This window comes from Myotis myotis, unplaced genomic scaffold (assembly GCF_014108235.1).
Source record: "Myotis myotis isolate mMyoMyo1 unplaced genomic scaffold, mMyoMyo1.p scaffold_m19_p_56, whole genome shotgun sequence".
In the NCBI taxonomy this organism is placed as follows: domain Eukaryota; kingdom Metazoa; phylum Chordata; class Mammalia; order Chiroptera; family Vespertilionidae; genus Myotis; species Myotis myotis.
Genome location: NW_023416364.1, coordinates 106,426 through 130,266, shown reverse-complemented (window position 1 = coordinate 130,266; position 23,841 = coordinate 106,426). Strand labels below are relative to the sequence as shown.

General features: G+C 56.1%; 1 protein-coding gene across 1 annotated transcript; it reads right to left on the bottom strand.

Annotated features, from left to right (window-relative positions):
- Positions 1 to 330: 330 nt before the first annotated feature.
- Positions 331 to 23,425, bottom strand: TMEM143 (transmembrane protein 143). Its single transcript, XM_036311556.1, has 8 exons — positions 23,162 to 23,425; positions 22,588 to 22,828; positions 20,975 to 21,079; positions 11,637 to 11,831; positions 10,537 to 10,667; positions 8,691 to 8,970; positions 1,823 to 2,012; positions 331 to 1,279 (listed from the first exon to the last, which is right to left on the bottom strand). Exons 1-8 carry the CDS (start codon positions 23,182 to 23,184, stop codon positions 1,080 to 1,082), a joined length of 1,365 nt encoding a protein of 454 aa, XP_036167449.1. The 5' UTR covers positions 23,185 to 23,425; the 3' UTR covers positions 331 to 1,079.
- Positions 23,426 to 23,841: the final 416 nt, after the last annotated feature.

Here is a 23,841-nt window from a genome sequence, read left to right as displayed (position 1 = left end):
GGCCACGGGCCCTGCCATCTCAAGTCTCAGGATCCCCCCCGAGTGGGACCGCCAGACACTGGCTTCCGGGGAAGAACCGAGTCTGGGTCCCCACCCCCTCCCGGGTGCACGGGGCTCTCTCTCCGCTGGGCAGGCCTGTGTGCTGTTCTAGGCTGTTGGTCTCGCTCCCTGGCGTCCCCTGGGGGACACGTTTCCATTCCCCTCTTAGAACCCAGTCTTCCCCCTTTGCAACCCACCGCCTCCTCTTGCCCCTCATCCCCAAACGCTCTCTGCCCGGACACCTTAGTGAGAATTAGATGGCACCGCTGCACACTGCCCACTCACCCGGAGTCTGAGACATGATTTATTCCGCTGGGAGAGGGAAATGATAGACCAACAAATATCGCACAGGCCCCTGCAGGAGGGAAGGTCCGGCGAGGTAGTTTGTGTAGAAAGGGGAGCGCAGGGCGGGGAAGGCACCTGAGGTTGGGGGGCCTGCATGGAATCGCATCCTGGTGAGGGCGGGTCCGCCTGGCCCACGGCTCCTGCTGGCCCCCGGCTCCCCCCTCAGCCTGGGCGAGCTGATGAGCCGTGGGCCCGGCGGCCGGCCTGCCTTAGAAGTCGTGCGACTGATGGAAAGCTCGGGTTTCTTTTAGGAATTCTGATCGTTTCCATGCAGCGACAACTGGCCGCCCCCAAACTGAGCGCCCAGACGCTGTCACCGGCAGTGCGGCGCTGCTGGCCGCGGGCTGGGCTCCGCCGTGGTGAGCGTGGCGGGCGCTGTGCCCGGAGCGGGCTAAAAGGACAATGACATGTGGCCTCGGGGGGGGGGGGGGGGCGCGGCCGGAGGGGCGCGCAGGTGGTCAGTAGGGTTAGCAGCTGTGATCGGCTGGCTCCCTCCTCAGCCGAACCCCCATTTGGTTGTTTACAGCTGGAGGGGGGATGCAGGCTGTCTTGATTGGGGGCTTTGTTTTAGGGATAAAGTGTAACATTGGGAACTAGAGCCGCCATGCATCGTAGCTGTGATGAGCAGTTTGTCATGAGGAGGCGGGGCTTAGCTCCTAACCAGGTGGCGGCGCGGAGAGGCTTCTCCCCGGTAGTCACTGCTGGGCGGGGCCTGCGGGGGACGTGCCCGTCGCCAACGGGTCTAGTTTGGGGAACCCCGAAGGCGGGTACGTCCCCACGCTCTCCGTCAGGGCTTGCAGGTGGCCCAGAGCCCGGGCTCCGTTGAAGGTCACGGCACAGCCCGTCTGGGTCAGGAGCCAGTTCTCTACCTCCGACTGGAGCCAGCGGGAGGTCTCTGTAGGGGAGAGGCGGGAGTTGTGAGGAGCCGGGGGGACCTGGAAGGCGGGACGGGCAAGGCCAGGAAGAGGAAGGGCCTGGGCTTGGGAGGGGCGAGGAGGGGAGCGGGGCCAGGCCTGGGAGGCTCGGCTCTGGAGCCAGATGTGGGGACGAGCCAGGAGGGGTGGGGGCTCTTGTTCGAAAGGGAAGGGACGGGGTCTCTTGTAGGGAAAGTGGAGGCTCGTATAGGAAGGCGCACGCGGAGGGGTGGGGGGGCGGGGAGGGGGGACATGCCACCCAGAGGCTGAGGTCAGGAAAAAACACGTCCATCAAGACTGTTAACTGGGTTCAGGGGTCCCCTCTGAGGGCCGGTGTCACCTCGGAATGGGTCAGGCGACCGTTTGGAGCAGGGGGTGGGGGCGGGCAGCGTGGGGACGGTGCCTCACGGGGGCAGGTCCTTGGGATCCAGGGGAGTCGCGACGACCGTGTAGTGACCGTGTGGAGGCCGTTTCAGGGGGGAAGGGGACTGGGTGGGAGGGGGCATCCCCCGGTAGGGTCCTACCTTCAGGCGGGCCGCTCGCGCCCCCTGGCCGCCGGGCCAGGAAGGTGTGCGCCAGCAGCGCCTCCTTGACGTGCTCGTCCTGCGCGCGCAGGGCCAGCGCGCTGAGCAGCTCCGAGTTGTTGGACGTGCTGCGGTAGTACAGCATGTGCGCCAGCTCCAGCGCGTGCACGCTGCGCTGCTGCCCGAACATCTGCAGGCGGGACAGCTGCAGCTCGGCCACCGGGAGGGGCAGGGCCGCGCTCGGACCCGTGCACACCCCCCCTCCGTCACTCTCGCTGGTAGGGCCCTTTGGGCGGCCTCCCGAGCCCTCCCCAGATCTGCTGGTGCAGGTCCCCAGGACCAGGGCCCAACTATTTGTATTTTTTAATACATGTTTATTGATTTCAGAGAGGAAGGGGGAGGGAGATATAGAAACATCAATGAGACAGTATCATTGATCGGCTGCCTCCTGCATGACCCCCCTACAGGGATCAATCCCGCAACCCCAGCATGTGCCTTTGGAATCGAACCCAGGACCCTCCAGTCCACAGGCCAACGCTCTATCCACTGAGCCAAACCAGCGAGGGCCGGCTATTTGTATTTTTAATCCACTTGCTCTCAAGCCGGTGACTCTGAGGTCGCCAACAATATTTTGCAGCAGCGGAATCATGCATTAATGGATTGGTTCAAGGATTTTCAGTCGACACAGGCTTTAGCCTTGGAACTTTTTGCTACAATTATTTAAGTCCTTATCTTTTAGACACATACTAAAGTATTTGCAGACGACATGCTAGGATTTGCTTCCAAATAATTCAGTAGTGAGAGAGCGGGGATCTTTAGGTGAAACGCGACTGACTATTGCTAATTGTAGATGCTGGATGCTGGCTACATGGGAGCTCGTCAGATAATTTTATTTCTGCATTTTAAAAAACTTTTCCATAATTTTTTTTTAAAAAAGGTTTAAAATAGTAACTGGTAAAGAGAAGTGCTAACAGACAAGAGTACTCAAAGAATAGCCCTGGCTGGGTGGTTCATTGGTTGGAGCATCCTCCCATAAACCAAAAAGGTTGCAGGTTCAATTCCTGGTCAGGTCACATACCTAGATTTCAGGTTCGATCCCCAGTTCGGGGCACGTGTACCTAAGGCAACTGATCAATGTTTCTCTTTCCCTTCCTTCCTCTCTCTCTAATAATAAATGAAAACATACTCTTGGCTCTGGCCAGTGTGGCTCGCTGGTTACAGCATCAGCCACACACTAAAGGGTCTCAGATTTGATTTGCAGTCAAGGGCATGTACCTGGTTTGCAGGTTCAATGCTGGGCCCTGGTTGGGGTACGTTTGGGAGGCAACCAATTGATGTGTCTCTCTCTCACATCTATGTTTCTCTCTCTCTTTTTCTCTCTCTCCTTCCCTCCATTCCTCCCTCCCTTCCACTCTCTCTAAAAAAGGGGACAACAGCCCTAGCAGGTTTGGCTTAGTGGATAGAGCATCGGCCTGGGGACTGAAGGGTCCCAGGTTTGATTCTGGTCAAGGGCACATGCCCAAGTTGTGGTCTCAATCCCCAGTAGGGGGCGTGCAGGAGGCAGTCGATCAATGATTCTCTCATTGATGTTTCTTTCTCTCTCTCTCTCTCCCTCTCCCTTCCTCTCTGAAATCAATAAAAATATTTTTAAAAATGGAGACAATATCGTTGGGTAAGGATTAACAGCAACAAAAAAGAAAGAAAAGAAAACATATCCTTGGGTGAGGATTTAAAAAACAATATTCGAAGCGCAAGCCGCTTTGAGGGGAGAAGAAGAGAAGGGCAGGCCTGGGCCCAGCTGTCCGCTCGCTGCACCCGTCCCCATTGGTCAACCCCTCCTTGCCTGGACTCCTTCCCCAGCCCTGATGCCCCCCCGGAGGGGAAGGAGAGCCCACCCATGCCCGGGGCTCACACTGGAACCTCCCACCAAACTCCTCCGTTCATCCACAAAACAGGCTCCAGGCTGCAGGGTCCGGCAGGCTGCAGGCCTTGAAATGAGTCTGAACTCTGCCCCCTACCGGCTGTGGCCCCACTGGGCTACGATCTAAGACAGGCAGCGCTATCTGTGAAATGAGGCAGATGACAGGAAGTGCTCAGGAAGTCAAAACTCAGTTAATGAAACCCTTGGCACAGAGCCAGGGCCCAGAGAAGCCTTTACACATTAGCTACGACTGGATCTCCATCCACACTGGGCTGGGGCCGCCTTTTAGGTGCAAGTCTCTGCCCCCACCGAGCGCTGCCCGCCTGAGGCCGAGGCCCAAGATAAAATGCCTGGAGCTGACCCAGCCCTGCAAAACCGCTGGCCTGACCTGGCCTGGCCGGCGCTGACCGACGCACGTGATGACGGCTGAGCGCGGACTGTGCTCTCTTCCTGCAAGCCCTGCAGTCGGCTTATGTCCCTGCATTGGAACGAATCGCCATTCCGACGGCTGAAGGGAGATGCAGGAATCGGGGACCCGCTGACATGAAAACACATCGGGTTCTGTGTCTGCTCCTGCCGAGCCGAGGGTGCGGAATTCTCACAGGTTAACCAGCCGGTCACGCTCCTCTCCGCACACAGATGCAACCTGGCCTCTCCCTGGAGACCTCTCCACCTGCACCTGCATGTGCCCTTCACACTCACCGCCGCCCACACTGAGGAAGGGGTCTCCCCTCACCGAACCCTCCCTCCCTCCTGGCCTAACCCCCCCTCCTCCCCTGGGGTCCATATCTGGGGTAACCCCACCATCTACCCAGTCATAGGCCAGACCTGGCTCCGTCCTTACCCACCCCCACCAGCCTGTCAGTCCCCAGCCCGGTCCTCCTGTCTTCTCTTTGCCGTTCCTTCCCCTCCAACCTCCTCCCTGTCCTCAGACTCCCCATTCCAGTCTGTCCCTGCACAGCTCGAGGCGACCCTGCTCCTCCCCTGCTCCCGGCGCCTCCCATGGCTCCCCAGTGCCCCCAGGGCCGGAGCTCCTGGACCTGGCCCCTGCGAATTGCTCCCACTCGCCTTCCACTCCTCCCCTCTGAGCACAGCCCCGTGTGGAACAAACCAGTTAACCCCGAGCATGCCTGCTCTCAGGCCTCCAGATCAGGCCAAGCACCTCTGGGCCATTCTTAGAAAACATTCCTGCCTCAATGTCAATGTTCAGGACGGACATCGCTTCCCACAGATGAGCAGCTTCGTGCCTGGGTTCCTGAAGGACCCACTTCTACCTCCATCAGGTACGTGGCAGGGTGTCGGGGTGCCCGGCACTGCCCCCTCCAGGGCAGAACCCGCCTGTTGTGTCTCTGGGGCACCAGCTCGGCTGCCTCCCCAGGCTGCCCCCAGGCTGCTCTGTGCTGCGCTGAGACCCACAGAGAACCAGGGTATGGCGTGGCCCACAGGAGCACCACCCTGCCTTGACGTGGAGGAAAGCTCTCTAGAGCCTCTGCGCTGAGGGTAATGGGTGGGCGGGGCTGGTCAGCCTAGCGAAGGGGGAAAGGCCATGTCAGTAGGAGGAACAGCATATGCAAAGGGAGAGAAGGGAGGGGCGGCGCTACCAGCATATTCTGGCGGAGCTGAAGCGTGGAATGGTGCTGGGGAGCCAGGGTCCCTGGTGCTAGGTTGTGAGCATGGCAGCAGGGCCAGCCTGGGGCCATCAGCACGGACTGGAGGAGACCAGGGAGGCTGGGAAGAGGGTCTGTGCTGGGGCTGGAACAGAGGAGAGGAGCCGGCACAGAGACTCGGGGAGCAGGAAGGAGAGCCTGGGACGGATGGGTTGGAGGCAGGGCCAGGGCAACTTCAGGGGTCTAGCCAGTGAGTGGGGGGGCAACAGGGCCATCTGCAGGTGGAGAACCAGGAGAAGCAGCAGGAAGGGGCACTGCTCCGCCTGGTCCCTGGTCAAGCTGGCTATGCAGGGCTGAGCACAGAGCACCTGATCGAGGAGACAGGAGAGCTGCTGTGGGAACTAGGAAGTGGGTGAGCGCTTTCGGGCCAGAGAAAGCGGGCGCGCCTCCTGCAGCAAAACTGGCCTCTCAGGTGTGTGATCTGAGCGCCTGTCCCGGGATGGGGACTCCAGAAAGGGAGGGGGCTTTGGAATCACAGATGCTGAGCCCAGTGGGGGTGGGGGGTGCACATGGGAAGGGTTTGGGCATGCCCAGGGAGCAGGTGGGGACAGGAGCTTGGGGACCACAATCTAGGAGTGACCTGCAGGAGGGAACAAGTGGGTAGAGAGAGGGGGCAGCTGGGCTGAGGTGCAGCGGGCCAGCATGTAGGGCTTGGAGGCTCAGCCGGAGGACGGGGGGTGGGTTGGGGGGGGGGGGCATTGAACAGATACACTAAACTAACTGGTGAGCCCGGCTCGTGTGGCTCAGTGGTTGACTGCCGACCTATGAGCCATGAGGTCATGGTTCGATTCCCGGTCAGGCACATGCCCCTGGTTATGGGCTGGATCCCCGGTAGAGGGCATGTGGGATGCGGACAATTGGTTCTCTCTCATCACTGATGTTTCTATCTCTCTCTCTCTCCCTCTCCCTTCCTCTTTGAAATCAATAAAAATATATATTTTTAAAATAGTTAATTAATTAACTAGTGAACTGGGTTTTAAACTGGGCCCTTCAGAGACCCAGGGTCAGACACTCGCTCATGCTTACAACCCTCCCATGGCTCCCGCGGCCTGACGATAAAACCCAGGGCTCTACCTGGGCATCCAAGGCCCCCGCCACTTCCGGGGTCTCCCTTCCCCCCTCTGCACGCTGGGCCGAGCCCTGTGCCTTCCCACAAACCATGCTCGCCCAGCCCCTTCTCCACCAGGCCCAACCCTCCCTTTCAAAGCGTTCCCTGGGCCTGGGGATTGCTCCCTGCGCCCTCCCCCAGCCCTGCCCCCTCTCGGCCGGCCGCATAGCTGGCTGTTATCTGCGGAATTTATTGCCAGTCTTCCTAACAGCCCGCTGGGATGGCTGCAAACAGCTTGGAAACCAATGAACCGATGAGACGAGAGAGAGGCGAGCGGGTACAACAGCTGCCTCCTGCCAGTGCACACTCCCAGGGCTGGTGCCGGCCCGGCCCAGGGGAGAATCGGTACCAGGCAGCCCTGGGGCCCCCTGGGCATCGAGGCAGGACACAGGGCTCAGCCATCAGAGCTCAAGTTGGGTGTCAAACCCCCACTTGTCCTCTGGCCACAGACCCTCAGATGGTGAGCGACCTGCACAACTGAACAGCCGCCCTGCACTCGCTCACACGTGGCCCAAGCGAGCAGGGAGCGCGTTAAATATAGTGTCCTGGGCCCCAGGCCCACAGATTCCAATCCAGTCATTTGGGCCGGAGCCCGAAAGGCTCATTAATAACAGCTCCCACCCGCCGGCGTGGCTCAGCTGGCTGACCATCATCCCAGGCACCAGGAGGCTGCCAGTTTGATTCCCAGGCAGGGCACATGCCCGGGGTTGTGAGCTCAGTCCCCAATGTTTCTCTCTCTCTCTCCTTCTCCCTCTCTCTCTAAAATCAATTTTAAAAAGAAAAAGCATATTCAAAAAATAAAAATGACACAGTTCCCCTGGCCCTGGCTGGGCAGCTCACAGTTGGTTAGAGCATCGTCTAGATACGCCAAGGTTGCAGGTTCCATCTCAGGTCAGGGTGCGTACAAGAATCACCCAATGGCCCTGACTGGTTTGGCTCAGTGGATAGAGCGTCAGCCTGCGGACTGAAGGGTCCCGGGTTCGATTCCAGTCAAAGGCATGTACCTGGGTTGCGGGCACATCCCCAGTAGAGAGTGTGCAGGAGGCAGCTGATCGATGTTTCTCTCTCATCGATGTTTCTAACTATCCCTCCCCCTTCCTCTCTGTAAAAAATCAATAATATATATATATATATATATATATATATATATAGAGAGAGAGAGAGAGAGAGAGAGAGAGAGAGAGAGAGAGAGAGAATCAACCAATGAATGCATAGATCAGTGGAACAAGTCGATGTGGCTCTCTCTCTCAAATCAATAAAAGAAAAAGAAAAATTGTCTATTTCTCAAACAGCTGCCCTGGCGGTAGTGACACCTGGCCAGAATGGGAGAGCCACACTCAGGACACAGTTTCCCAGGGAGTAGTGATGATAACAGCGGCAACAGCCAGCTCTCAGACAGCACCTTCTGTGCTGGGTGTCACGCTCTGTTCTCAGCACCGTGCGCATTCACTAATTTAACCCCACGGCAACCCTAGGGGCTAGTCCTGCTGACATCCCCACCCTGCAGATGCGGGAGCGGGTGCACAGAGAGGTTAAGCGTCTCATTCAAGGTCACACAGCTAGACGTCGGTAGAGCCCAATTCAAACCCAGGCCGTCTGGTTCTAAAACACACAACCTTCGCCCCTTTGCTAAGTGCCTCTCAGTGAGTCGCTGGGAACACAACTGTAGCACCTACCGCAGGCCAGGCGTGGTGCCCAGTGCTCTTTGTGGATTCGCTCATTTAACCCTCATACCAAGCCTGTGAGGTGGGTCTCACTATTATCCCCATTTTCCAGATGAGGAAACTGGAGGACAGAGATCAAGAAACCTGCCCAAGGTTGCAGCGAGTAAATAAGGTAGAGAAGGAAGGGAGGAGAGGAGAGGAGGGGAGGGAAGAGGGGAAGAGAAGAGAGGAGGGGAGGACATGGGAGGGAAGGAGAGGAGAGGGGAGGAGAGGAGGGGAGGAGAGGAGGGGAGGGAAGGGAAAGGGAGGGGAGGGAAGGGAAGGGAAGGGAAGGGAAGGGAAGGGAAGGGAAGGGAAGGGAAGGGAAGGGAAGGGAAGGGAAGGGAAGGGAAGGGAAGGGGCACCCCATGAGGCAGGAATAGTACATGAAATAAGCGAAAACATAGGGTGTCCTGGCCTTCCGGCGGAATGCCGAGGACCCAGGAGGCGCGGCCGGCGGCCGGCTTACCTTGGTGGCCCGCAGGCCCATGAAGGCAGCGAAGAACAGCAGCAGCAGGGAGGTGCCCATCTTCAGGTCGGTGAGCACCACCATGCCCACGTTGACGAAGACCGCCACGCCCGAGACCACCAGGAAGAGGTTGAGCAGTGTGCGCTGCAGGGCGGACGTGCGCACCTTCAGCTCCGGCAGCAGCTGCTCCAGGCCCTCCAGGGGCGTGTCCTTGAAGCTCTTCAGCACCAGGTGCCCCCGCTTCGTGCGGGCCGCTAGCACCACCCGCTTAAAGTATCTCCTGGCGACAGAGATGGAGGCGGCGGTCAGCACTGCCCAGGGGGCCCCTCCAGCCCAGGGCACTCGCTCGGCTCTGCCATCACAGTCATTTTAAAGGCCACTGAAGAGCCCTGGCTGATTTGGCTCAGTGGATAGAGTGTCAGCCTGCGGATTGAAAGGTCCCGGGTTCGATTCTCTGGGTTGCAGGCTTGAGCCCCAATAGAGGGCATGCAGGAGGCAGCCGATCGATGATTCTCTCTCATCATTGATGTTTCTATCTCCCTCTCCCTCTCTTTTTTTTTTTAATATATATTAATTGACTTTTTACAGAGAGGAAGGGAGAGGGATAGAGAGCCAGAAACATCGATGAGAGAGAAACATCCATCAGCTGCCTCCTGCACACCTCCCCCTGGAGATGTGCCCACAACCAAGGTACATGCCCCTGACCAAAATCGAACCCGGGACCCTTGAGTCCGCAGGCCGACGCTCTATCCACTGAGCCAAACCGGTTACGGCCCTTCCTCTCTAAAATCAATAAAAATATGTTTTAAAAAATATTTAAAAATAAATAAATAAAGGCCACGGAACGGTGGTGGGAGGGAAGTCAGCTCTGAGCTCAGTGCCCAGCAACGGGGGATCGGGCACGTCATACAGTCCCTACTCCCGGGCACGGGGTGCTGCCGATGGTATGCACTTGATAAGAGGAGCTGAGAAAAAGGCTTTCGTTGAGTGCATTTTCAATGTCCGATCCCACATCTCTGGCCGTGGCTGCTCGGAGCCAGGCAGGGCTGCAAGGCTCTGGAGAGGCAACAGATTGAGGCCGTCAGGGCCCGTGTGCGCAGCGGAGAGACACAGTGAAGCTCCCGCTGCAAGTCTAAGGATCTGCTTGGACGAGTCCTGAAAGTGGAATTACTGGTTCAGGGGATGTAAGGGGTTCTTTGTCCTTGGCTTTGGCTTTGGTTTGGTGTTCTGGATTCGTGACCATATTTGATAAACGCATTTCCAGAAAGTCTGGGTCACGGACCGGCCCAGCGGCCGACTGCGAGAGTCTGGCTGCCCTGACTTGCTCTGTGTTGGAATATCCGGTTAGAAAGATGACGTTATCAGCACCCCGCCCGTGGCCTTCCCGGCCCGAGCCCAGCTCGCGCATCTGGAAAACGGGAGAGGTGTCCCTGCCCTTTCTCTTCCCCTGCGAAGTCTAGTTCCTCCTTTCCCTGGGAAGAACAGCAGCATTTCCCGGCCGGCGTGGCTCAGTGGTTGAGCGTGGACCCCTGAACCAGGAAGTCACAGTTCAATTCCCGGCCAGGGCACAGGCTCGGATTGCGGGCTTGGTCCCAGTGTGGGGGGTGCAGGAGGCAGCCGATCGATGATTCTCTCTCATCAGTGATGTTTCTCTCTCTCCCTCTCCCCCCCGAAATTAATAAAAATATTTTTTTAAAAAGAAGCTGCATTTGGATGACCCACCCCTCCCCCTTTCTCGACTTCCCACCGGGCCCAGACCTCCAAACCCAGCCGCTGACCTATCAGTCCCCTCTCAGCTCTAACCTCGCTCCCTCCCGCTGCAGCTGGGGGACAAGGGCTGCCTCACCTCTCCGCAGGGGTGGCCTTGAAGAAGTAGTAACGCTTGGAGCCCACGCTGGACATACGAGGCATCTTCCCGACTCTCTGGCCCAGGGCCCAGAACTGCATGTAGATGTACTGGTCCAAGTTGATCGTCACCTGCCAAGGGGGCCAGGGGAAGCAAGTAGCTGAGCATGGGCTGGAGCCTGAGTGCAGGGTGCTGACAGGAGATGTCTCTCCCGACCCCCACCCCACCCCCACCCCCGTGATTTCAGCCCCTCCCCCAGGCCTGTCATCCCCCATTGCCCGGGCAGGGCAGCCATGCATGGTCACTGCTGTGAGACACTGCACAAGGGCGTGCCATCTCAGATGGCACCATTCACGTGACAGTCACCGCCGCCACATTCCTTTGAACCTAAGATGCCACTGGCTTTAAGCCATTCCATTATTATTATTTTTAAAATATATTTTTATTGATTTCAGAGAGGAAGGGAGAGGGAGAGAGAGATAGAAACCTCCATGATGAGAGAGAATCATTGGCTGTCTGCCTCCTGTACGCCCCCTGCTGGGGACTGAGCCCTCAACCTGGGCATGTGCCCTTGACTGGACTCAAACCCGGGACCCTTCAGTCTGTAGGCCGATGCTCTATCCACCGATCGAGGGCTACTCCCTTATTTTATAAAGCAATTAAAGGAGAAGATATATTGCCAATTAAACTATATCACACCACCACGTATAAGTCACATCCTAATTTCAGAGACAAGAAAATCTTTTTAAAAAATACATCTTAAAGCCCCAAAATGTGGAACTTGGGAAACTTTTAGCATTTTCATGATAATGTTGTTGACTTTGAGGATGAGCGTTCTGTCTTATTTATTACTACAACGTTCTGGCAGCTGGTAATAAAGTCTTGGGTTCTAAGAAGATCCGTATCTTATGCTACTTTCCCAACAGGCGGCAGTGAAGTGGCCTGAGAAAGAGGCGTCTTTCTCTAATTCACCAAACGGGCCACGTGGGCAAGTGTCCTGGGCCCAGGACTCCAACTCCCCGCGGCGTCTGCCTCCCCCAAAGGCCCCACCCCTGCCCCAAGGCCCCCTGGGCGTGTGGTCCTCCCTGGAAGACAGGTACCTGGACCTCGTCCTGAGGGTGGTGGACCACGAGAGCATAGGCCAGGGTGTCCTCGGAGAGCGGGGAGAAGTTGGCCTGGGCCAGCAGGGGCTCCAGCGCCAGCAGCACCTCCTGCTCATTGGACAGGCGCTGGGGGTCCGTGAGCGAAGGCTGGTCCAGGGTCTCCCTGTCCGGGTTGATGGGGTCATATAAGGCCTGAGGAGAGAGTCAGAGAGAAGAGAAACAGGCGAGGTCACAGTGTGAGGGATCATGGGTAAACTTCAGGATGGTCCTGGCCCCATCCTTTAAATGACGGGGTGCCCCAGGGCTTGACTCTGGGCCACTCTTCCCCCTCTCTCTCTCTCCCTCCAAGCCTGCCCTCAGTGGCCTCGCCATCCCCATGCCTTCAAACGCCTTCTCTTGCGGATAACCGCCCACTCACATCTCCAGCCTGGACCTCTCTCCACGCTCCAGGCCTAATGCCCAATTCCAGTGCGTGAGCATGCATTCTCCTGTTCTCCCACAGGAATCAAAGCAAAGGTGGACACAGACTGCCCAAATAAACTACATTTCCCAGCCTCCCTGAGGCAAGGGGTGGCCAGGGGGACGAAGGCCATAGAATGTGAGCAGAATTGATGGGTGCACCTTCCCCCTCAATTCTTGCCCCCCTGCCCCGGACCGTCCCCTCTTTTCTGGTTCTGCTAGCTTAGAACACTGTCCTACCTATGACCCCGTTTTGACCACACAGAGATGAAGACAATGCCCTAAGGCAGCAGTTCTCAACCTGTGGGTCGCGACCCCTTGGGGGTCAAATGACCCTTTCACAGGGGTCGCCTAAGACCATCGGAAAACACATAGATAATTACATATTGTTTTTGTGATGAATCACTATGCTCTCATTATGTTCAATTTGTAACAATGAAAATACATCCTGCAGATCAGATATTTACATGACGATTCATAACAGTAGCAACATGACAGCTATGAAGTAGCCACGAAAATAATGTTATGGTTGGGGGTCACCACAACATGAGGAACTGTATTAAAGGGTCGCGGCATTAGGAAGGCTGAGAACCACTGCCCTAAGGGCTGGCAGAGCAACAAAATGGAAGGAACCCGGGTCCCAGCATAAACTTGTGTGGAACAAGGTGACCTCTGCACCCTGGCCCGTTTACCACAGGCTGTTCAGTGGGAGGGAAATGATCCCCCACCTCCTTTGAGCCATCTGATTGTGGGGTCTGCTTGTCACAGCAGCTCAGCCTCTATATGAACTGATACAAACTCCCTACTTGACAATGGCTTTTGGATGTCACAATCACCTCGAATCCAATACGCCTACCATCCCCCCCTCCATTCCCAAACTTTCAATAAAACCACCATTTTGGACTTCCTGTCTCAAACCGGTTCCCCTCAATCACCCCTGGCTTCTTCCCTGAGTGCCAGACTCTTCGATTCGGTGATCTCTTTGACCTCTCCGCCTGGGTGCACCGTGGCACATACCCAGTGGGAGGAATGACCTGGGCAATGGTTTGGAGGGGGGAAGGCCCAGGGCCTCAGGAACAACTGAGCAGGGAGCCGGGTGATGCCGGGAGAGTCATGCCCAGCTAATCCTCTTCGGAACTAACTCCCGGGGCCGGGACGCGCTGGCGGAGGACCGGACCCGAGGCCAGAGCCAAGGCCTGTGTCTGAGTCCTTCAGCCCCGGCTGACGGAGCAGGCCCCAGAGGCCACATCGAGGCTCGAGGAGTGACCTTGAGGAATCCCGTTCCCAGTGCCAAGCTGCAGTTTGAGAGCGAGGGAACCTCAGAGGTGGAGGAGAAAGAACTCTATGTTCTCCAAGCATCCCCTGCGAGCCAGATTCTTCTCTGGGAATTTCACGTCTACCAGCTTCAAGCCAGAAGCCTGGGTGTCGCAGGTGACCCTGGCTGCTCTCTCCCCTCGTACAGTACCCCCCCCCCCCCATCCCACCTCCCTGCGGATCACCACTTCGCCCAGCTCTCTCTTCCCCGTCCGCACCACCAGAGCCTCCTCCTGCCTGGGTGAGTCCAGCCTTCCCAGTGGCCTCCCCAGCCCTCTGCCCCGCTGCCCTGTCCCTCTGTTCCCTACTCAGCAGCCGGGGCGAGCTTATCAAGCGATCACAGTAACACCTGAGAACGGCGCACGCTGGGCAGCACTATTTGAAGAACGTTACACACTCTCACCACGTGAGGATGGTGCTTCCGTTAGCCTCACTTAGATGTGGAAACTGAGGCACCGAGAGATGAAGGAAGTGCCAAGTTCACAGAGCCAGGAGGTGATGTATCAGGAATTACACATCCAACTACGTCACTCTCCTGCCAGAACCCTTCCCGGGCTCCTGCCACCCTCACAGGACAGGCTCTGCACTGGGGCCTGCAAGCCCCCCTGTGCTCCCTCTGCACCGGCCACCCTGGCTTTCCTTCCTCCAGGCCCAGGGACTCGGCACGCGCTGTTGGGAGACTCCCCCTGGCCCCCTCCCTGCCTCCTTCCCTTTCACGACTGAATCCTCCTCCTCCCGTGTCCCAGCTCCCTCCTCTCTCTCTAGAAGCTTCCCTCTCCTGCCTGTGGCTGGGCGGGGCATGCACTGTACACAGGCGCCAGGCCTAAGAGGCACCTTCGCAGATGCTGTCGCCCTGACATTCATCCTTTCGCATGGAACTTCCCGCAACAGAACGCCCTGCAGTGACGGGAACACCTGGATCTGCACCCCCATTCGGTGGCCCCTGGTCCCAGGAGGCTGGCTGCCGGGCACTTAAACGTGACGAACGCGACTGAAGAACAGAATTCTAAAACCTTATTTACTGTCAATGATTCAAATGTAAACCGCCACACGTGGAGAGGGACCATCCTGTGAGACTGCCTCCGGCCAGGGAAAAGGGGGCCTTTTCCTAATTCGCACTCAGGCCCGGGACCGAGGCCAAGGCCAGCTTTGTCACCCGCTCTCCGGACGGTGCCCTTCGAGCTCACAGCCTGAACGTGTCCGTTCACTGGGAAAGAGCGTCTGGTTCACGGCGGCTGCCACCTGGCACCGGGTGTCCCCCAAACATCTGCTGAAAGAATGAAAGATGTCCCTGGGGCCCGGTCAGTGTGGTTCAGTGGCTGAGCATCCACTTCTGAACCAGGAGGTCACGGTTCAATTCCCGGTCGGGGCACATGCACTAGGGGTGGGTTTGGTCCCCACTGGGGGGCATGCAGGAAGCAGCCAGTCCATGATTCTCTCGCATCATGGATGTTTCTATCTCCCTCTCCCTCTCCCTTCCTCTCTGAAATCAATAAAAATATTTATTTAAATAAAAAAGTAAAACACCCCCGTGTCTTTGTGGCGATTGTGGTTTTCTATCCCCCAGCATCCCTTGGGGCCTCGAACCCCATCCACCTCCTGACGACCCCAGGTTGGTCTCCAGCCCAGACGTCTTTCCTGAGCTCCAGACTCACCCAGCAAGAGCCTGCTCAGCACTTCCCCACAGATGGCCACCCGCCTCCGGATGCTTCCGCGTGGATACCCAGCGGCGTCCTCTCAAACTCACTGTGGACTCCGCGTCCCAAACTGGGGCCCCGAAACTCCTCCCATACCTGCTGCTCCCGCCAGCCTCCCCAGCTCAGAAGAGGACAGATCCATCCTTCTAGGTCAGCAGTTCTCAACCTGTGGGTCGCGACCCCTTTGGCGGTCGAATGACCCTTTCACAGGAGTCACCTAAGACCATTGGAAAACACATACATAATGACATATTGTTTTTGTGATGAATCACTATGCTTTAATTATGTTCAATTTGTAACAATGGAAATACATCCTGCAGATCAGATATTTACATTACGATTCATAACAGTAGCAAACTTACAGTTATGAAGTAGCAACGAAAATAATTTTATGGTTGGGGGCCACCACAACATGAGGAGCTGTATTAAAGGGTCGCGGCATTAGGAAGATTGAGAACCACTGCTCTAGGTGCTCAGGCCCAAAGTCTGGGGTCATCCTGGACACCCCTCTTTCTCACACATTCAACGCACCAGCAAATCCGGAGCCATCACGTTCAGAACAGATCCAGAATCCAACCACTTCTCAACCCTTGTAGGAGCCACCCATACACGCTGGACCCGTGAGGTGGCCGCAGCACTGGGCTCCCAGCTCCCATCCTCCATCCTCCATCCCGTCGATACCCCACATGGTCAGCAGAGGGCGCCTGCTGTAATCTGAGTCCACTCACGTCCCTCTTCAGTTTAGAGCCCTCCTGTGGCTTCCACCTCACTCCGTGTCCTCACCTGTGTCCCACAAGGCCCTGCAGGTCGGGCCCCACTCCCCTCCCTGCCCTCATCTCCAGGCCTGCCTGCCTCACTCACTCAGCTTTAGCCCCGCCCACGTCATTGCTGTTCCTCCTGCACTCCTGCCTCAGGGCCTTTGCACTTACTGTTTCTGCAGCTCTCCACATGGCTCACTCTTGCCTCCTTCAGGTCTCTGCTCAAACTCCAGCCCCTCAGGGAGGCCTTCCCTCATCACCACACCTAAAATTGCAAAACACTTCTGCTTTCTTTTTCTCTTTCATTACTTACAAGATTTAGACAAAAATAAAATACAGGACACCAAGTTAAATCTGATTTGCAGATCAATGGCAAATAATTTTTCAGTGTAAGTGTGTCTCATGCAATATTCGATATGCATGGGACATAATTATACTTAAAAAATCGTTCATAGCTTTTCTGAAATTCAACTGTAACTGGGTAGAGAGTTGAATGGTGTCCCCTAAAAATTTATGCCCGCTCAGAACCTTAGAGCATGTTCCATTTGGATAGAGTTTTTGCGGGTATAATTAGGATAAGGAGTGAGATGAGATCAGACTGGATTGAGGCGGATCCTAAATCCAATGAGGGTGTCCTTATAGGAGACAGAAAAGGACATGGAGAGGCACAGAGAAGAAGACGATGTGAAGATAGCGATGGAGTGATGTGTCCACAAGCCAAGGGATGCCAGCAGCCACTGATATCCCCCTCAGAGCCACCGGAAGAAACTCACTCCGCCCACACCTTCTGGACTCCTGAATGCGGACAGAATGCATTTCTGTTGTTTTAAGCCGCCAGTTCACAGCAGCAGGCACAAATGAATAAATGGGGCTCCCTGTACTTGACCCGGCAACCCTGCCCTCAGCACTCAGCATCTGCACATATTCTCCTTCTTTCCTTTGTCGCGGGCCTGTCCCCCTCACTAGAACATGACCAAATGAGGCAGATACACACCTCTGTCAGGCTCGCTGCTGTGTCCTGGGGCCTTGGACCATTTGGGGGACACAGTGGGTGCTCAATAAATATATACTGAGACAATTCAATGCGTGAATGAGGGAGGGAGAGGAACAGAGAGCGGTCACCTGCCAAGGTCACCTGCAGGACTAGTGAACAACAAAGCCGGCTTTGGAACCGCTGTGGACCTGCCACGTTTATTCTTTTCCTGTCCCAGGCTGCTTCCTCAAGGGGCTTAGGTCACCAACAACTGGTCCCCCAACCCCCATGCCCCTCTGCTGCTTCCACCCGCCCCTCTCAGTACCTGTCAGAAACCTCCTGCCCTCCCTGGCCGGTGTGGCTCAGTTGGCTGGGCGTTGTCCTGTGCCCCGAAAGGTTGCCAGTTGGGTTCCTGGTCAGGGCACATGCCCAGGTTGTGGGCTCGACCCCTGGTACGGGGCGTGCAGGAGGCAGCTGATGGATGTTTCGTTTTCACATCGATGTTTCTCTTTCTCTCCCTCTCTCTAAAAATCAAATTTTTTTTAAAAAAAAAAATCTTAAAATCTCCTGCTTCAGTGGGAATATGCATCTTCACTGATTATTCTTTCTATGTTTCTATATAAATGTTCATATAATATTTATTAAAATAACAACAATAGCCCCAGCTGGTTTGGCTCAGTGGGTAGAGCGTCGGTCTGCGGAGTGAAGGGTCCCAGGTCCGATTCCAGTCAGGGGCACATGCCTGGGTTTCGGCCTTGATCCCCAGTAGGGGGTGTTCAGGAGGCAGCGGATCAATGATTCTCTCTCATCACTGATGTTTCTATCTCTCTCTCCCTCTTCCTTCCGCTCTGAAATCAATAAAAATATATTTTTAAAAAGAAGTCATTAAAAAAAATAAAATGAAATAACCACCATAAAAACAAAAACCCTGACTCCAGAGGCCACAAGTGCCCAGGGAAGAGCTTGGAGGCGGGTGGACTGGGCGTCAATCCTGGCTCTGCCGCTGGTGAACTGTGCAATCATGGGCACATCCTGGGCCCGCTCAGGGCCTTGGTTTCTGCCTCTGCACATGGGGCTGACGGCAGGAGGAGGTGCCGCAGGAGGGAGTCAATGAGCCCAGCACAGAGTGAGTGAGTGCTCAGCAGGGAGGGCCACTGTCCGCTGCTGCTGTTCAAAGCAGAGAGGAGACCTGTAGGAGGGCGCGGTGTGCAGTGAAGGGTTAACTCCGCAGGCCTGGGTTGCACAAATCCTGCACATTTCAAACAAAAGACTGGCCCCTGAAGGGCTCCTGGGAGAGAACCTTGGTATGTCCTGCCTGATGAAAGTGTCTTAGTTAAGCACACCTGGCCAGTGTGGCTCAGTTAGTTGAACATCGTCCAGTGCACCAGGAGGTCACCAGTTCAATTCCTGGTCAGGGCACATGCCTGGGTTGTGGGATCCATCCCCAATAGGGGCATGCAGAAAGTAGCTGATCCATGTTTCTATCACCTTTTCCTTCCTCTCTCTAAAATCAACAAAAACATGTATATTTTCTAAAAAGTGTCTTGGGCCCTGGCTGGTTTGGCTCAGTGGATAGAGCGTCAGCCTGTGGACTGAAGGGTCCCGGGTTCAATTCCAGTCAAGGGCATATGCCTGGGTTGCTGGTTCAATCCCCAGTGGGGGGCGTTCAGGAGGCAGCCAATCAATGATTCTCTCTGAAATAAATAATATATTTATTTATTTATTTATTTATTTATTTTAAAGTGTCTTGGGCCCAGCCAGCATGGCTCATGAGCATCTACCTATGAACCAGGAGGTCACAGTTCGACTCCCAGTTGGGGTACATGCCCGGGTTGCAGGCTCAATCCCCAATAGGAGGCATGGAAGAGGCAGGTGAGCAAATGGTTCTCTCTCATCATTGATGTTTCTATCTCTCCCACTCCCTTCCTCTCTGAAATCAATTAAAAAAATATATTTTTAAAAAGTATCTTGGGCCCTGGCCGGTTTGGCTCAGTGGATAGAGCGTCAGCCTGTGGACTGAAGGGTCCTGGGTTCAATTCTGGTCAGGGGCACATGCCTGGATTGTGGGCTTGATCCCCAGGAGGGGGCAGGCAAGAGGCAGCCAATCCATGATTCTCTCTCATCATTGATGTTTCTATCTCTCCCTCCCCTTCTTCTCTGAAATAAATAAAAAGATATTTTAAAAAAATAAAAAAATAAGAAGTGCCTTGGTTTACCCAGGGCCTTGGGCCACACTGGATGTCTATGCTAACAATGTGATGGACGGTGGGAGTCTTGGGCCATGAGGTAGTCTGCCCGCTGGAGGGGCTGGAGGCTGAGTAACTAGGATAGTGACACAGGTGGCCAGCCAGGCCTGCGTGACCAACCTCCAATCAAACGCTGGACAAAGCCCAGAGTGTTGTCACATATTGTTGGTGGGAGAATTACGTCCTGTCCTAGGGACAATGCTGGGAGAGGACAGTGGCAGCTCTGGCCTGGTCTCTTCTGGGCCCTGCCCCTGGCCTTTTTCCTTTGTTAACGGTGCTCTCCAGCCTTTCACTGTGTCATAAGCTACCACTTCAAGCACAACAGCTTTCTTGAGCTCTGGGAGTCCGCTAGAAAATCAATGAACCTGAGGGTGGTCTTGGGGACCCTCAGCCCAGGCAGGACCCAGGGAGGAGAAGGAGGAGGCGGCTAAGAATGTATCTTCCGCCCAGGCTGGTGTTGCTCAGTGGGTAGAGCATCGGCCTGTGGACGGAAAGGTCCTGGGATCGATTCCCGTCAAGGGCACATGCCCGGGTTGTGGGCTTGGTCCCCAGTGGGGGGTGTGCAGGAGGCAGCCAATCAATGATTCTCTCTCATCACTGCTGTTTCTATCTCCCTCTCCCTCTCCCTTCCTCTCTGAAATCAATAAAAATCTATTTTAAAAAAAAGAATTTATCTTCTGACACCACTCCCTCCTGGGTTCCACTTCTCTCTCTGAGGCTCCTTGTCCACCCTCCTCCCCAGTTCCAGGTCCCCTTCCTGATCTCAAGGCTGGCACACCCCGGGGTTCGGCTAATTCCCCTCATGGTACCCTTTGGTACCATCTAGATCCTCCCAGGCTTCCTTCTCAGCCCAGACCCCCCTCCCTTGACCTCCAGACCCCACATTCAAGTCCATCTCTCTCTCTACCTGCCTGACAGGTGGCTCCAATGCCTAAGTCCAAAGCTGACCTCTCAATGTTCCCTGCAGATCTGCCTCTCGCCCCTGCCCCGTCATCCGCATCTCCATCCTTCCGGGGAGCAGGCCAGAACCGCTGGAGGCACCCTGGACTCCTCTCTTTCCCTCGCCACCCGGCCCACACCGCCGCGTGCTCCAGCTATTACCAGCGTCTGCCCACTTTTCACCACTTCCACTGCTATTACTCTTGTCCGAGCTGCCATTACCTCTCTCCGGGACAAGCATAATAGACTCTTTACTAGGCCGCTCTGCCTCTGACAGTCTGTTCCCTCCCCGGCAGCAGCCAGAAGGATCCTGTTAACAACTAAATCAGTTCCTCCTCTGCTCAGAGCCCTCCCGCGGCTCCCAGCTCGCTTAGAGTAAAAGCGTCGTCCTCACCACGGTCCACCGGGCCAGGCGCAATTTGCCCCCACTCCTCCTCTGCTCTCATTTTCCACCTCTCTCCCCCCTCTCCCTCCCCTCCAGCTACAGCTGACCTTTTGCGGTTTCTCCAACGCCCCAGGCCCTCTCTCACCCCAGGACCTTTGCACTTGCTTTGCCTTCTGCCTGGAATGTCCTCCCCAGACATCCGTCTCGCACGCTCCTTTCTCTTCACTCAGGTCTTAGCTTGCCTGTCGCCTCCTAACCAGAGAAGCCTTCCGGGACCACCGTGTCTAAAACAGGCCCCCATCTCCTCCCGGTCCAACCTGCTTCAACCTCTGCCTCATTGATCCTCACAGCGCTTGCCACTCCGGGTATCATATTTCATATTTGCTTATCATCTCCCCAGCTGGAATGCCGGCTCCCTGAGGGCGTGGCTTTACTGGAACCGTTCCCTGCAGCACCCCCGGGGCTTAACACAGGGCCAGATTCCACGTAGGTGCTCCGAGAACTTTTGCTGAATGAAGGGATGAGCAAACAAGCATGACAGGGCAGGAGGGGCCCCGCCCTCACCTGCAGCCGGTTCAGGATTTGATGGTAGTGGAACAAGGTGCAGAGGTCCACGTGGGCAGAGAACTCCTCCAAAGCCGCCTTCTCCGCAGGACTGGAGTGGAATTCCTGTTACCTCGGGAAGCAAGACTGACCATTAGGCCTCTCTCCCCTTCCTCGTGGGAAGGAATTCTTTCCCTGGCAGCCCATACAGACAGTCAGAGCTCCGGGCTTTTTTGATTTTGTTTGGGGGAGTTGTGTCAATTTTATTGACCAAGAAACGGAGGTAGCCTGGCATAGTAAAAGAGATGGATGAGAGAGCTGAGAGTTCAAGTTCTCCCTTGGACGCTGACTCACCAACATTCACACAGTGCTTACTGTGCACCGGGCGCTGCTTGCCCACATGAGATGCAAGGGGGCCAATGGAATGATAACCCCCCTTTTTTCAGAGGGGGAAATGAGGCTCAGGGAGTCACCCGCTGAGGACCGCAATGTCTAGATCAGCGGTTCTCAACCTGTGGGTCGCCAACCTGTGGGTCGCGACCCCTTTAGGGGTCGAATGACCCTTTCACAGGGGTCACCTAAGACCATCGGAAAACACATATATAATTATATATTGTTTTTTAAAAATATATATATATTATTGATTTTTTACAGCGAGGAAGGGAGAGGGATAGAGAGTTAGAAACATCAATGAGAGAGAAGCATTGATCAGCTGCCTCCTGCACACCCACTACTGGGGATGTGCTTGCAACCAAGGTACATGCCCTTGACCAGAATCAAACCTGGGACCCTTCAGTCCCCAGGCCGACGCTCTATCCAGTGAGCCAAACCAGCTAGGGCTATATATTGCTTTTGTGATTAATCATTATGCTTTAATTATGTTCAATTTGTAACAATGAAAATACACCCTGCATATCAGATATATACATGACAATTCATAACAGTAGCAAACTTACAGTTATGAAGTAGCAACGAAAATAATTTTATGGTTGGGGGTCACCACAACATGAGGAGCTGTATTAAAGGGTCGCGGCATTAGGAAGGTTGAGAACCACTGGTCTAGATAAAGAGAGACTGAAAATCCACTCTAGGCCTGTCTGACCCCAGAGCACACTTACTTAACCAATTATGTATGCTTGTCACCTCCCTTCTTCTGCTGCAGTGCCCTCATTTATAAAATGGAGATGATGGTGGTATTATCTCTCCTATTGGGTTGTTCTGATGATTCCATACATGGGAAATGCTTAGCACAGTGCCATGTAGTAAGAGCTCACGCCGTGTTTAATAATTATGATTATGCTTTTATAGGTATAATTATTATTAGATAGCAGTAATAGTAATGATGAGGATGATGATACACATTTTGCAAAGGGAAAAACCATGCCCCAGAGAGTGCTTGTTCAAGCCCCAGAACAAGCTAGAGTCGGAATCGCTGCTACGTTTGCATCTCAGAGGTCCTCTCCCCCTCCCCTACGTTCCAATTCACTTGGCGCCCACTAGGGACTGTAAGGGGAATTGGAACTACAATTCCCAGGAGGGGCCAGGGCAGCCCTCCATAGCAGGCACGGCCCTGCCGCCGCAAGGCCTGCCGGGAGTCGTAGGCCCCGGGCGCTTGGACCCCGGACGGGCGATACCTGCATCAGGAGGCGGAGCAGCTGCTCCTTGGAGAGTGGGATGAACCGCTCCTGGTACTGCTGCGCCCAGTCGCGGGGCTCCGTGGGGTTCCACATCCTGCGGTACTCCCCCATCTTGGCCGCCAGCGAGGACAGGGCCCGGGCGGGCCCCAGGAGCGCGGGCAAGACTGGCCATCCTCGGACCCAGGATGCCCAGACCCCCCGGGTCACATGCAACATGGCCAGCCCCTGTGCCCGGAGCCTAAACGAGGGAAATGGGTAGAGGGTCAAAGGGCATCTGGTGGAAAAGCGCGCTCTCCACCTCCCTGTCTCAAACCTCCAGGAGCAGAGCCCGTCCGCCCTTCTCGCGGGTCCCCTCCCACATTGCTCCGTTGACCCTGGTCCCAGGGAAGGGTCAGAGGTCTGAGGTCCTGGGGCGTGTTGAGGGCCTAGACACCCTGGCGTGGTACAACTGGTTTCTGCGGGGTCTAGGCGATGAGGTGGATCACTGGAGCTTAGGAGAAGCTCGGAAAGGCTACCCTGAGGGTGCAGGGCCGTCCTGCCCTGGCCATGCAATCCCCCTCCCTCCCCTCACCTTAGCCAACGCTCGACTGTCATTGAGCCTCCTGCGCATGTGCAGGAAGGCTTTCAGGTCCCCCAAGATTCAGCTTCATCCAGCAGCAGGACGCATGCGCAAAACCGGGGTCCCTGAGCGCGGTCCCGTTTCTTTCCTCTGAAGCCGTCCCCACTGCGCACGAGCAATAAGCCCGCCTTCCTCCGGGACGGGCCTGGTGTTGGCGGCGCGCATGCGCAGCGGGAACGTCTCCTTGTCCCCGCGCTGCAGAGAGAAGGGGACGCAGCGGGCGCGAGACTCCCGGCAGCAAAGGGGCGGGGTCGGCCCCCTCCCGGGCCCCCCCGCGCGCAGCCCGCCAACGGCGGGAGCCCAACGTCCGCCGAGGCCACGCCCCCGCTCGCGCCCGCTCCTGAGTGGGAGGGAAAGGGGCGGGGGCGGGGCCTGGGCACAGCCAATCCGCGGCGGAGGAGCGAAAAGGCGGGAAAAAGCGGAAGCAAAAGAAGTCAGAGGTGGCGCCGGGGACCGGGATGGGGAGGGCGGGCGAGAGGAAGAGCGGGCCCCCAGGTGACGCAGGCCGGGCCTCAGAGTGGGGGTGACCCTTTCTCAGGCAGTGCCCCCCCCAGGCCCCACCACCCCCTTTTCACGTCCTTAAAGGGAAGACCCTGATTCTAAGAAGGTAACCGAGTGCCGGGGGGCTCGGC